We start from the raw sequence: 14,418 nt of genomic DNA, 5'->3' as shown, positions 1-14,418 counted from the left end.
TCACAGCCCCTGCGCGGGCAACACCACCTGCGTGGGCCGTGATTCACAGTGGCCACTGCGTGGCTGGGACAGCAGGGCCACACCACGTGTGTCGGGTCACCCCCATCATCACGCTCGTCTTTCTGATGGAAGGCAAGCCGACAGGCGGCAAGAAGGGCACTTACACAGGAGAAGCTTTTTGTGTTCCTTGAAGTGTTGCCCATTTGACGCTCTGGGGTGATTCAGGCGGTGGCCTTCCCCCAAGTGCTAAGGGCAGCAGAGCACAGAGACCTTTATATCCATATCTGCTCACGTTCCAAATGTGAGCACCAAAGCCCTCGGTAGCAATGAGCATTACAAAATAGTGGTTTAGGGTCAGGGTTGGGCAGGGTGGGGTTGGAATTCTGGTGGAATTACATACTAGTGTGTGACCTTGAGGAGAGTCCCTTAATTTCTCTGAGTTGTTTCCTTGCAAGACGTGCTCTCCAAGGTCTTGTCTAGACCTGAACTTCAATGACTCTTGCCTAGAGTGGGCTAAATAACTGTTAGTTACGCTCCTATGTAAAAGAAAGGATACTTCTGTACTCAAAGGAGACACGGCTTTACGGATTGAGAGAGAACAGCTGAGTGATCAAGTTCCCACACTAGGCAGTGCCCCTCCTGGTAGAGAGCTGCACTCACACCCACGTGGGCGTGGCTGACCCGGGTCAGTGCAGTGAAGTCCCCCAGGGCTGTTATGGTGATTATTTAACATTAAAAGGACTCACCTTTATTAGAATCAGGATCACTTTTATATCAGTCGGTCAAATCTGCCCCACCCCAGCACTGTTTTCCCCCAAATTCAAAATGGTCTACTTGATATAAACATGGTAAGTAGACCGTTTTCCACCCAAAATGTTTTTGTCACCTGGTTTTGAAATCGTGTTCCGTACAAACGCCTGTAAGAATTGTGATGATAGGAGTGACTTCTTTGGGGAAGTTTGGAAAGCTGAATGTTTTTAAACACTTTCATTATCTACAATACTTAGATGGAAAATGGCTATCATTTCAATGTCTTAGGGCGCCGTTACCTGAGGGCTCTCCAGGCCTTTGGCAGAGAAGCCCTGGGGCAGAGGGGCCTCCACGTGGGGAGCCCGGCAGGGAAACCCTTCTGGCTTGGCCATCAGCTAGGCAGGTGGACATCCCGGGACTCTCCGAGGTTCAACACTGAGCAGAAGCAAGGATGGCAGGACGGCAAGAGAGGCAGGTTTGGGACCACTGATCCCCCCTAAATACGGTGCCTGGAGCATTTAGCACCTATTCTTTTGGAGAACTCTAGATTTACAAGATACCATTTATCCTAGTTACCCCTGAGCTGAGCAAAGTAAAAGCTCTCTTTCCATTTCTCAGTTGAGGAATCTGTCTCCAGCCCCAGGGGAGGTCGCAGAACCAACACAGTGAGTCCCCTACATACGAACCTTCAAGTTGCGAACTTTCAAAGATGTGAACCTGCATCTGGTTCCAGCGAGGAACCAGAACCTGTGCCATCAACGACAGGCGTGAGTGAAATTGCAGCTTGCCCTCCGTCTCCTATTGCTGACGATCCTTCGGTCTACCATCTCCCACCTCCTCTCCCTCCTCCAGTCCGTAACTCTTCTTGCCTGTTCACTCGATGCCAGCTCCTGTACGCCAGCTGTTGTACTGTACTACTGTACTTTTCAAGGTACTGTACTGTAAGATTAAAGATGTTTATTTTTTGTCTTTGTTTTTTAGGTATTATGTGTGTGAAAAGTATTCTAAGCCTATTACAGTGCAGTACTATGTAGCTGATTGTGTTAGTTGGGTACCTAGGCTAACTTTGTTGGACTTATGAACAAGTCGGACTTACAAACGTGCTCTCAGAACGGAACTCGTTCATGTGTAGGGGACTTGCTGTACCAGAACCCAGGTCTGACCCCTAAGCCCAGTCCTCGTGGATCAAGCCACTTCAGGTCCAGTGAGGGAGCTGCCCAGTGAAGGTGTGGGCATCTCCTGAAACACCTCCCTCCTGGTCTCCCTGCCACGTGGTAAGGTGGCCTCTAAGGAAGCGATGATTCCCACCATCTATGTGCGGTTCTTCGTTATTGGAGAAGAAGACAGTGCACTGGGGAGGAGGGATTTCCCAAGGGACAAGGACGGGGAGGATGGCGACACTCGGGGGTGCGGGTGGGGTGCTCGTACCGGGGCAGGGAGCTGTACTGGCGCTGGGCCTGCTGGAAGCTCTCGCGCTCCTCCTGCCGTTGCCGCTGCATCTGCACCTCCACCGACACCGAGTGCCGGCCGCTCTGCGCCGACGGTCTGGAGTTGGGCTGCGGGGGGAAAACGCAACACGAGTCACGAGACAGGAATTACGAATATCACAGGACCGGGTGACTATTTCCATTCTCACAGACTGACTTAGAAACAATTTGCAACTTCCGTGAATTTCTTAAAAATCAAGTGCAATTTTCTCAAGAGGCATCTCATTGATCTCGTGAGCCCCAAATACCCCACCATCCTAAATTTTAATTACGGCTTTAGAATGGTTTAAAATTGAGACGTCCACCTTTCTAGTCTGCCTAAGTGAGGTTTGGTAAATACTGACATTAGACACTAGTCTACATCCCTTGTATATACAGCAAATACAGGGGAGTAAGGCTGCTCAGAAATCTAGAAGTCAATGCCAAAAAATATACAAATTTGCTACAATAATTCACAACAGTGGGAAAGTCCAAGGGTACACACTTGAAAGTCGGCCATGCTGGTGAATCTTTTCGGTAGTTATGTATTTTACTCTAGCAGTAGGATACAATGTAGCTGATGCCCCTTTTATTAAAGGAGGACAGCTAAATTTTGAACCAAGATTAGTTGAAACTAGGCAGTGTTCACCACGTACAGGTCCTCCAATCCACGGATGGCAGCCACATGTGAACAGAAACACTTATCAAAAGAATGAATCTGCAAGCTAACAGCTACTGGAATTGGTTATGAAATAATACATTTTGCCTTAGCTATGAGGATATGGCATTTTTACCTAGGTTAATTATACGCCACAGATAAATTTTCCATCCTCTGGCTAAATACTTTGGTCAGCAGGTCATCTGCTCATTGCTGCCGCTGACCAAAACCAGATATTGGGTGATACATGATGCTGGGCCCCTGTGGATGCTTTAGCTTCTCACCATCAGCGTTTAGCTCACCTTTGAGATCTGGCCTTTTGAAAGTAGCTCCACTCAAAATAGACAACGGTGCCTCTAACTTTACAAAACAGCTGACAATAGTTGATCATAGCGTCAATGGCAGTCACTCTTAAGTAATCCTTTTAAGTGCTTGCCGACCTCTGCCCCCTTTATGTTACGCAACATTGTGCAATAGGCTTATTCTGAATGAAGACTCTTATAAACAAGTTATTGATTTTCTTTTAGAGTTGAAAGCCAATGAGAGACTTGGGCTCGATAATCATTTTCTGAAATCATATGAGTCTCAGCATTCATTTGGAGCATGGTAAGATAACACGTGGGTTTGCTCCTTAAAGAGTGGCTCCTCTGGTTGGCTTTTGTGTGAAGAGAAAGAAAGCAATCTCTATTGTCCCCTTTCTGCCTAGCTAGCATATCCCATTTGTTGGTAAGCAATGATGAGGCAATATGCAGGACAAAATTTCAAAGCATATGTGCATCATCAGCGAGCATATTAAAAATATCCCGATACAAAAATAATGGGTGAAGAGATTAGGCTTTACAATACCCCAGTCTCTACTAGTGGATGTTTATAACCACACGCCTTGGAACAAACGTGTGTTCGGAGACCCACTCCACAACACCATTCAAATAACATCAGTGGTGCCTTCAGCAAAGAAAACACATTGCCAAGTGAGCTCTGCTTATACAAACAAAGCATGAAGCAATTGTTCATCAACAACATTAAGGAGACAGACAGTTTCTTCCATGACCCTTGATGAGGCTGGCCCCGAACAGCACTGAGCTGATCTGTTATCGGTGGGGAGCCCGGGGAAGGGCCACTGGACGGGGAAAGGGAAGCAAGGAAATACGCCTTCAAAAAGAACCCCATTTTCCTTTCCTTTACACTCAGTCTAAGCTACACACATGTGTCAAACAGTCTTGAAAGACCTGGCATTCTGCTGCAGGATTTAGTAACCAGCTTTTCAAGCTCACGCCGTTCTGTGACATGCTGCTTGTGGAGCTGTGAAAAGAAAATGCAAGGTCTTGTAGAGAGTTGTTTCTCCCAGAGGCCTGAAAATTTGATTCTGACGGAGGAAAAAAAAAAAAAAGGTTGAAGGGCTTTTGCTTCCGCTACTGTGTGTTTTCTGATACTGTTTATCAGTGGCACATCTGGTTGGATCTGGATGAACCCCAGCGATGAAATTATCATGGGATCTGAAGACTTAGAATGAGGGAATGAGTTTGGAATCAGCAAACTGAGATATTTCATTCTGTTTGCTCACTCTGATGAAATACAAACCTCAGTCTTACTATTAATATTTTACTCTCTTTCTCTTTTCAGAGCATGCAAAAGAGTAGGTTATTAGAAAGAATCACTGGGACTTCCCCGGTGGCACAGTGGTTAAGAATCCGCCTGCCAATGCAGGGGACACGGGTTCGATCCCTGGTCGGGGAAGAGCCCACATGTCGTGGAGCAACAAAGCCCGTGCGCCACAACTACTGAGCCTGCGCTCTAGAGCCCGCGCACCTCAACGAAGAGTAGCCCCCGCTCGCTGCAACTAGAGAACACCAGAAAGCCCGTGTGCAGCAACGAAGACCCCACGCAGCCAAAAAAAAAAAAAGGAAAGAAAGAATCACCCTTATTTTTAGGATGAAAGTTGACTGGGCCACAGATTTCAAGGAAGATTGTGTGCATGACGGGTCCAGAGCAACAATGAGAGAAGGTCGTCCTGGCAAGTCTTCTACTTGGCCTGAATCAAAAATAACCTGATTCATGATTTCAATGAAGATCTCATAAAAACGTAAATTGTGGGAACACTCTTACCACCGACAGCCCCGACTTTAAGATACTGTGGTTTTGTGGTTTTAGTCCCTACAGCAGAAATAGAATAAGGTATCTAGAGTCCAAAATCACAAAAATAAATATAGAAATGAAGAAAGAGATCAGGTTTAACCCCAGAGAGAAGGGCATGTTTTCAGATAAAACAGCATCAGCAACTACAACAACAAAGCAACATCTATACAGGGAAACACGCAGGGAACACATAATTGTAATAATTCCAGAGATTCACCAGACAGCAAGGCAACAGCTCAGCTCTAAGAGTGCAAATTATAAATAACCCTGGCCTTGTGTGTGATGAAATTGGTGACAAGCAGCGACCTTTTAAGTAAAAAAATAGCCCAGGTTGCCAAGGCCATAATAACGACAGAGGTTGTAAGACAGAAGTATATACATGATTATCTCTTACACAATACGCTGGAGAACCACGATAACGTGACTGTCTTCATGGCTTATGTTTAAAACCACAAGTGAAAATGATGCAGGTTGCTTTTGTAAATGAGCTGCAAAGTACTGGTCTTTATTGTGATTATGAAGAGATACGATTTATATTATATAAAAAATTATATAAAGCTTCAAAAGCTGCACAATTTTGGTATCACTAACGTAGAACAAAATATTGAAAATATCTTCTGTACAGTGTTTCACTAAATTAAGTCCTTCCGCATTTCTCTCCATTAAGTAAAAATCATCCTTATTTTTCCAAAATAAAAATAGACAATACAAAAAATAAAAATACAAGACCCAAACTGTTAATTGACTAAAGAAAGAACAAAAATAAATGTGTACTGTACAAAGTTTCAGTATTAATTTGAACTAGGTGGTATTATAAGACTTTTAGAGCTTCGTATAAAAGTGTGTGTGTCTCTTATGAAATAAAATTCATTAGTTTTATTAATATTTAATACTGTTTAAATAATCTAATTTTTCTTCATACAGATAAGAAAAAGAGTATGTATGCATATGTGTGTGTGCACTTGTATATATTCACACATACACATATATGTAATAGTCTTATGAATGAGAATTTAGGGTGGGTTTTCTACTTAAATTATGAATAATAAAAAATTTCAAATTTTCACATATGCCCAGGGCATGTAGAGAAAACAAAAATAAAATATAACAAGTTGCTGTGCTTTGGATGAAAACCTATGATGAAGATGATGATAATGATAACACAAAGAACAATGATATCCCTTGAGATTTAAAGTCCTTATTTTAGCAATTCAAATGCACTGCAATCCTAGTATGAATTCCCCATTCTGATAACAAATAGTCACTTACTCATGTTAAGAGTGTAAGTTGTTTACTCTGTTTAAAAGTGGCCATTGCTAATATTGGTAATGATTTTCTATAGAGGACTTACTGCCAACCTCTAATCCAAATAAAGTTAACTTTTGTCTCTAGATCCTGTCCTCTCTGCCCTCCCCTCTACCCATCACATACTGTACTTACACAGCTATCGATCGAACTCTGTGGGTTCTGAATGTTGAAAAGCTTAATTGCTATTAATGATGTGAGTAATGGTAGAAAAATTGCCACGCCTACCAATTTCCCTCATCAAGATTTTATAAATATGTGTTTTGGTCTTAACACACTATTTGTCTTCTTCTCATCTTTCCCAGCCAGGGTTTGGATCTATTTTCCCACCTTAATCAGCAAGGAGGTTGAAAATAAAGGAGCAGTCCTCCAGTGTCCCTCACTGATGGGTGGCAGGCAGCCTCATGCACTTCACCACCCGAGGGTTCTGTGGGTAGAACAGCCCACGGGTCATGGAGGCTTTGGCTGGGAGGGTGGGTCATGGGACTCCAAGAAAAGGGTCTATTCTGCAGCAGCACAGAGACACCCTTGCCATAACTAAAGGGCACCCCTTTGCTGCAAGAATGGTTTCCTCCAGGTGGATTTTCAAGAGAGGTGATTGCCAGCCAATCTGAACTGTAGTAACACTACACACAGCAAGGCTATCAACTGAGAAGGTATTTCTTGAGTCCAGGCGTGGAGGCCCATTAGGAGGAAATGACAGCAGACACCTCTGAAGTCTTCAAAAAAGGAAGACAAAAAGAGAAGCATCATCTCCTCAAATCCCCCAGGTCCAGGGAAGGCAGTCTAGGGGTGCAGGATGGCTGTGTAGTGTGACTGGCCCTCTTACTAAAGCAGGCAATAACCTAACTGGGAAAGGGGAGTTGTTAAAAGTCCAAGGCAGGAAAATGGAGAAAGGGACAGATTTTTTTTATTTGTTTAAGGACAGACAGCTAGGAAGAAAGCTTGGGGGAGAACAGGATATTCATATCGCGGAGGATCAATTTTCTGTCTGAAGGACTAAACTACTTTCAGTCACTACGCACCCAGGATGGAAAGGATTTAGCAATACAGCTATTAAAAGCTCCATTATCCCATCCATCAACAGTCTCAGCCAGCAAGTCTGCTTGTGGGCAACACTCAGGTATCTGTAAAGTTTTAACAGCATACTGTACTTAGGTCTGCAGCCTGCAATTTAATTCTTTTAAAAGCAACACTAAGTTCTGTCCATATCTGAGCTCTGTGATAATAACCTTAACCTCAGCTATTGTTCCATTATCTTAAGAAAGATTTACAGCAACTTGCTGCTTTATTTATGCTGCACCTGGCACTGCTTTGCAGGAAGAAGTTGCTTTTTCTTCTTCTTCTTCTTTTACTCAGCTTGGGAGAGAATTCACTTCAGTTATGGAGCTAAGGAAATGTCCTGGGCCTCTGCTCATCGAAGGACCTTTTGTGCCACAAATCAGCTCCCTCAGGCCCAAACGTTATTTTGAACAAAAGCCCAGGGACAGGTGCGTACTGTTCTGCTAGAGTAGAGAGAACATTCTGAAAATGGATGAGTTGAAAAGGGCCACTTGGAAGAATTTTCTGCAGCATCTCTCTCTGTATGTAAAGTCATTGGCTTGGATATTTTTCTAAATGATACATCTGACTGCACTTCATGTGTGGGCATTTCTGACAAGCGGGACAATTTCAATTAATATAGTCTAAGCTGTACACACAGCTTGAAGATGGGCTTGTGGTTCCTTAACACTAAAATGATTACAAATAATTCCAGTGGGTGAGATCATGGCCTCATCCTTTCCAAACACAGTGAGCTTTCAAGGTCAGAATACATACGGGAAAAGAATCAAGATTCCAAGATATTCAAAGCTCATTTTGTAAAACAGATAATAAAAACTATAGGCTATGTTACATTTTGAACAACTGAGCAGCTCTTAATAAGGCAACAGTGAGAATTTGTATGAAAATTAAGACACTGAGTAGAATTACAGTCACTTTACACTCATTTACATGATCTGCAGAATGGAGAGTACACAGCAAGATCCCAATTGTTTGATAAACAAATAAATAATTAAATAAATGGAGAAGGTCAACTTCTGAAGCACAATTTAGGAAATTATTCCATTCCCAAGGTAATCAGCCTGTCATCCAAATAATTCCCCGCTCAGTCATTACAGGAAATGATTATATAAGCCAAGTTGCCCATCTGAAGTTGCTACGGCATTTTGATACACAATAATTTGGCCTATGACCTTCAGTAGTTGAGTTTCCTAATGTACAAGACATTCTCAAACATTTTTTTCCCAACATGATTGCTCATATTAAGCAGATAACATAGAAACATGTGCCAAAATATTCATGCCCCGCATTAAAAAAAACTTATAAAGAAACCTAATGGACCAAACGGTTGCCACATCTCCTAGCGCAAAACTTCTAGAGCTAAGAAGGAGGAAATGCTCATTTAGCCTCCAACAAACCTGGAGATCTTGCCTGTGGATAACTAACCAGAAATAATTCCAATTAATTTTAGTTCCCAAAGATAGATTCCTCTGTTTCTCAAAGTTATATATTTAAAATATCTTCCCACTTCAAAGAGGTGTTCTTTCAAGCTTTTTTGTGCCCACCCACAATCAAGTTGGGTGTGGTTCCTCTGTGTTCAATAGTCCCTGCATCCCCCTCTCAAGACTGTAAAAGCATGCCTTTCCTTTGTATCAGCTCCACTGTAGGATCCTAAGGGCATTCTTTCTTTGTTTTCCAGAACCAAACACAATAACAGAACATAATCAACACTCAAGAAATTTGGTGAGTTAAATGATTAATTACGGACTAAAACATGCTGGTTGGATAATCCACATTCCCTGGTAAAGTAAAATGGCACGACGCTGCCCGTCCTGGGCTGGACGAGGAGTGAAAAGCCCTTGGAGGGCCTGGGCTGCTAGAGTTACGGGGTGTGAGAACCATTTCCATATGCAGCGGCTGTTTATCCCTTCAGGTTGCCACTGGCTTCATTCTTCCTTTCAGCACCTTTGTGCAAATACACACAGTTAAGGATGTTTACCCCGCAACACAAAAGAAGCCTGCTTTAGGAAACCTAGCAGGACTAGGTTGAGTGATTAAGCCAAACAACAGAAGTAGATGAACATAATTCCATCCTGTTGCTACATGGGAATGACTCAGTTTACTTGATCATCTAGAAAAATAAACTAAATATTATTAATAGTGATATTGTTGCAGAGGACAATTAGATTTTCATACGTATTAAATCTGTTGCACATGTTTTATAACCTCCCAAAGTCAGCTACGATTGATTTCCTGAGTTTTTCCTCCAGGATGCCGTTCTCATATTGCCTGTTCTAAGGTCCCATCTTCCTCACTTGAACCAAGGTGAGGTCCTTCAAACTGGGACGGCTTCTCCAATTTTTCCTTCTTCTTCTTTCATTTGCAAAATGAACCTTCCACAAACTGCAACTTGATCACCAAAGCCCAGATCAGAACCTTTTCTGGCTTTGTGTGGAGTGTACTGAGGGTGCTGGATTTTCGGACCAAAAAGGACCTCAGCGATGATTTAACCTCTGGAGCAATGCTTCCCAGAGCTGACCATCCTTCGAGATGATGTGGAGGGCTTATTAAAATACAGATTCCTGGGCCCCACTCACAGAAGTTCAGATCCAGTAAGTCTGAGGCAGGGCCCAGAAACCTGCACGTGTGACAAGCTCCCAGGAGAAGCTGAAGGTGCTGGTCCGTGGACTACACTTGGAGAAGCTCTGACCCACGGCACCAGCCTTTGTATTCAACCCAAGGAGCTCTACTGACGTCTGCTTTACTCTACACCCCCAGATTCCTCTTAAATGTTCATTCTAACAAAAGGTTTAGTAACTGACAATCAGCTACTCTAACCCCCTTGGTTTACAAATAAGAAAACTGAGGCCTGGAGAAAAAATTTAAAATTATTTTTTCTAACCTGGCTAGTGGGCCGGCATTCTGTCCTGAAACCATTTTTGTTCAGACTTTCAATCTAGCATTGAAGGCTCCTAGAACCTTCCCACCTTCATCTCTCCTTCCCTACAATGTAACTACACTCGGGTCTATGTCAGCCTTTTCTCACACCATTCTTCGTCTGCCCCTACTCTCCCAAATATCGAGTGCAATCATAGTCCCAACACGTTGAACTGAACTCAATACACTTTTTGGGCCCTAATCACTCCTCCACTTCAGGAACTCACATGCATGGATGGGACACCTTTGATCCCAACATCATCCAGATTTTCCTGGACTCCAAAAATACACTCTTTTGACCGCAGCCTCCTAAGCTTTATAACCCTAGACTGCTGGCACCCCCAGCTCCACTCCCAGCAGCCTCCCAGCCTATCAGAGCAGTACTGACCACCGCTTCATCCCTGTGGTGAACACCGTTCATCCCTGAGCTGTACTGACCACCCTGCCCACACGGGGCAGTGCTTCACCAGTATCCTCACCAGGCTTGCCTTCCTTGACTTTCTGCCATGTCTGTCTTGCCAATCCTCATCACAGAATTCATCTAAAAAATTATTTTTCTAAACAACAAGGTCCTACTGTATAGCTCAGGGAACTCTATTCAATATCCTGTGATAAACCATAATGGAATAGAATATGAAAAAGAATATATATGTATAACTGAATCACTTTGCTGTACAGCAGAAATAAACACAACATAGTAAATCAACTATTCTTCAATAAGATAAATTTTTTTAAAAAAAATTATTTTCCGGGACTTCCTTTGGTGGCGCAGTGGTTAAGAATCCGCCTGCCAATGCAGGGGACACAGGTTGGAGCCCTTGTCCGGGAAGATCCCACATGCCCAGAGCAACTAAGCCCGTGCGCCACAACTACTGAGCCTGTGCTCTACAGCCCGCGAGCCACAACTACTGAGCCTGCGTGCTACAACTACTGAAGCCTGTGCGCCTAGAGCCCGTGTTCCGCAACAAGAGAAGCCACCGCAATGAGAAACCTGCGCACCGCAACGAAGAGGAGCCCCCGCTCGCCGCAACTAGAGACAAAGCCCACGTGCAGCAACGATGACCCAATGCAGCCAAAAATAAATGTTAGTTAATTAATTTTTTAAAAATTATTTTTCTATTCGCAGTTCTCAAAGCATTATTGGCTATGGTCACACTATCATGTTGACTGGACTTACTAATACCCTCAGTTAGATTTTCCTCCCTCAGGCAGCTTATTTACTCATCTCTAGTTGACTCTCTCTCTCAGGTTTCCAATGAAAGCCTTCACAATTCCCATCATCTTAAACCCCCAAATCCGCTCCAATGCCTCCCATTCCCAGAAGTGACATCATCTCTAAGGCAAAACACAAGATCAGAGCCCGAGTCTGGGGCTAGATTGGGAGGATTAATTAGCCCGCCACACTGTGGAATCTGGACTTATCTTGGGGGCATTGAGAAGCCATTCAGAGCTCTGCTGTAGAAGGGTCCCTCTGGCGGCGATGGGAGGGAGGACTGGAGATGGGCTAGAGGCAGAGACCTGGAAGGGGCTCAACAAATGCACACAGGAGACGAGGGAGAATCAAGAATCTCTAAATACTGTACTTTGCGTAGAGTAGATACACCATAGACGTGTTGAACTGATTTATTCAGGCTCTGACTCTCAGAAAAATGTATATAGAAAAATACTTCACTAAACTTTAAAAAATGCATAGTTGAGAGTCAGAATACTCCTCTCTGTCTTGTCATCAGGCAAATGAAACCTATTCTGCAGCGGACAGATGGTGCAACAAGATATAAAATGAAATTAGCAGTGATGAAACCCAGATGGAAATGAGGAAAAGGTCAATATACTAAAGGTCAAAGGAATTTGGCTCCATCTTGTCTTGTTTCATAAAGGTCTGACGTCACAGCTCAGTGGCTTTTACTGCAGGGAAGTTGCAGGACTTCCTACAACTGTGCCAAGGCACCAAACACTCACCCAGGGTTGTTCAAAGCTATAGGTACGTCGCCGATCTTCCACATCTTCATCCTGCTTTGCTTGCTGAAATTCTTGCCGGAGACGCTGTATCCGATCATGGTTGCTAGGAGTTGATCTGTTGCTAAAAGACAAAACAGGCAACAGTGAACACCCTTCAGAAATACAATCTGTGGATGGCAGTTGCTAGGAAAAAATGGCAGCTTGCTGTGAAATGGTGCTGTTTGAGAGGAAGTGAAATTTTAAGACAATATCTAGGCATTTGAAATATGTTTTCATTTTGTTCTCATGATTAAGACTTACTGAGGTGATCTTAGACAGATATTCAAGAGGGCAAGTGGTATTTTTAGACATTCCTTTTTTACGCAGCTCTTTAAAAGCCTCATTTCCTCTCGGTAATCTGGCAAGGTGTTGGCAGCAAAAATTTTTTGGAAAGGACATTGCATGAAAAGTCGGAAATACCAGGGTCCAGTCCTAGCTCCTCCAGCTTCTTAAAGTAAGACACTTAATGTCTCTGGGCTGCGGCTTCTTTATATATAGGAAGTGCACATAAGAATCCTTTTTGCTCTAAATATCATAGTTGTAACAATCAAGTGACACAACACCATACGATATAGACTCACAAACGTGCAGTATTACTTTCATAATGCCATTATATGAAGTTCTTATTTATGAGCTTTCAGACGTCTATACACAAAATCCAACACTCACAGTATACATGAAAAGCATTTTAAAAACAACCTCAGGTGGTAGTTTGATTGAACCAATGAGTTCATAATAATTTTACCTTCTTTTTTTTATAGCTTTGAATTCTGTTTTATCTTGACAGAAAGCTTATAAGATAGGTGCAGAAGGTAGTATTTCACACACACACACACACACACACACACACACACACACACACACACACACAAAGGTAGAAACTGCCATTCAGAGAAGATAAGTAACTTGTCCAGTCTTTCTCTAGCCGGTGGGGAATGTGAGACTAGAATCGAGAATTTTCTGGCCACTAACCTAGCCTCATCTCACTATACCCTGTTGTTTCATTTAGTAAAACACACAGCAGACACCAAAGCCCATCCCCTATTAAATTACATACATATTTAAAACAGTATTTTGCAAGAGTAATAGATATAACCAAAATCAATCTTAAATCTCACAGCACTTTTGGTGGATTCCATTCCCTAAGCACAAAATTACATCCAATCCGGACAGCTATTCAAGCACATTAGGTATATAGTTTTCCAACAAAACTTCAGACTTCTTGAGGACAAGAACCAAGTCTTATATTTATCACATATACCCCTCCAAGCTGCTGGCAGAATGGGAAGCCGTCAGCCAATAGGAGGATGGGTCCCTTCATTGAAGACATGTTGCCCTGGTGACTCAGAGTGGATCTGAGTTCTTTTGGCTGCACAGCCCCCTGGGTAATGTCATTTGTGAGAGGTGGCCTGGAAAGAGAAAGTCTGTCAGAGGAGAGCCTATAAAATTCTCAAACTAACATGTCTTTGTATAATTTCACATAGTTTCAAGAATTCCAAAGGTTTGAAAATCTCAAATTGAAAATGATCACATCCAGGACCATAACATGAACATCTTCTAAGAAGAGGGGATTGTCTTTCATCACTTCATCTCCTCGGTGGGTTCCTATCACCCTTATGTTTCTATCAATTTCATGAGAGCTTCTGGAACATTCTGTCGATACATTCAATTTGATGATTTTCCCAGTCAATGAAAACTTGTGTTCCCTTTGTTCCTCTTCTGATAGATCTTTAGATCTTTGGAACTGATCAGCCAGAGAACATGGAAAGTTAATCTGTAAAATGTGCTAGTTGACAACATGAAGCTTCCGTCTACATGTGGGTACCACTTCAAACTTCCCCTCCACACTCCTGAGCCTAGCAGGGTGTTATTCCTACTGGCTTTTAAATCATATATACAGCATCTTATCTTGTCCCAGCAGATACATTTTCCAGATGGAACGCCCAATCCACAGAACTCCTCACTCTCCATGTGAAACTGTGATGGTGTAGGTACGTGGATAGATTCATAAGACAAAGGCTAGGAAAGTGCAAATTCATTCACCTCACTGCCCTCTTTCCAGCTGTGACTCTTTTGTCCCCTGCATATTTCACAGCTTTTAATAGGGGGATTGTAGGAGGCTTGCCT

General features: G+C 43.0%; 1 protein-coding gene across 21 annotated transcripts in view; it reads right to left on the bottom strand.

Moving 5' to 3' along the window:
• Nucleotides 1–14,418, bottom strand: part of PARD3 (par-3 family cell polarity regulator) — a 625,186-nt gene that overhangs the window by 7,072 nt on the left and 603,696 nt on the right. For all 21 annotated transcript variants that reach the window (XM_082385261.1, XM_082385255.1, XM_082385273.1 and 18 more), the window contains 2 exons: nt 12,253–12,373; nt 2,179–2,306 (listed from right to left, as the gene is read on the bottom strand). In XM_082385261.1, the coding sequence (XP_082241387.1) occupies nt 2,179–2,306; nt 12,253–12,373 (249 nt within the window). The remainder of the gene's footprint in view (nt 1–2,178; nt 2,307–12,252; nt 12,374–14,418) is intronic.

The sequence above is a fragment of the Balaenoptera borealis genome (assembly GCF_965194805.1).
Source record: "Balaenoptera borealis genome assembly, chromosome: 3".
Lineage (NCBI taxonomy): Eukaryota > Metazoa > Chordata > Mammalia > Artiodactyla > Balaenopteridae > Balaenoptera > Balaenoptera borealis.
The sequence above is the reverse complement of the archived record's forward strand: the minus strand, read 5'-3'. Positions and strand labels throughout refer to the sequence as shown.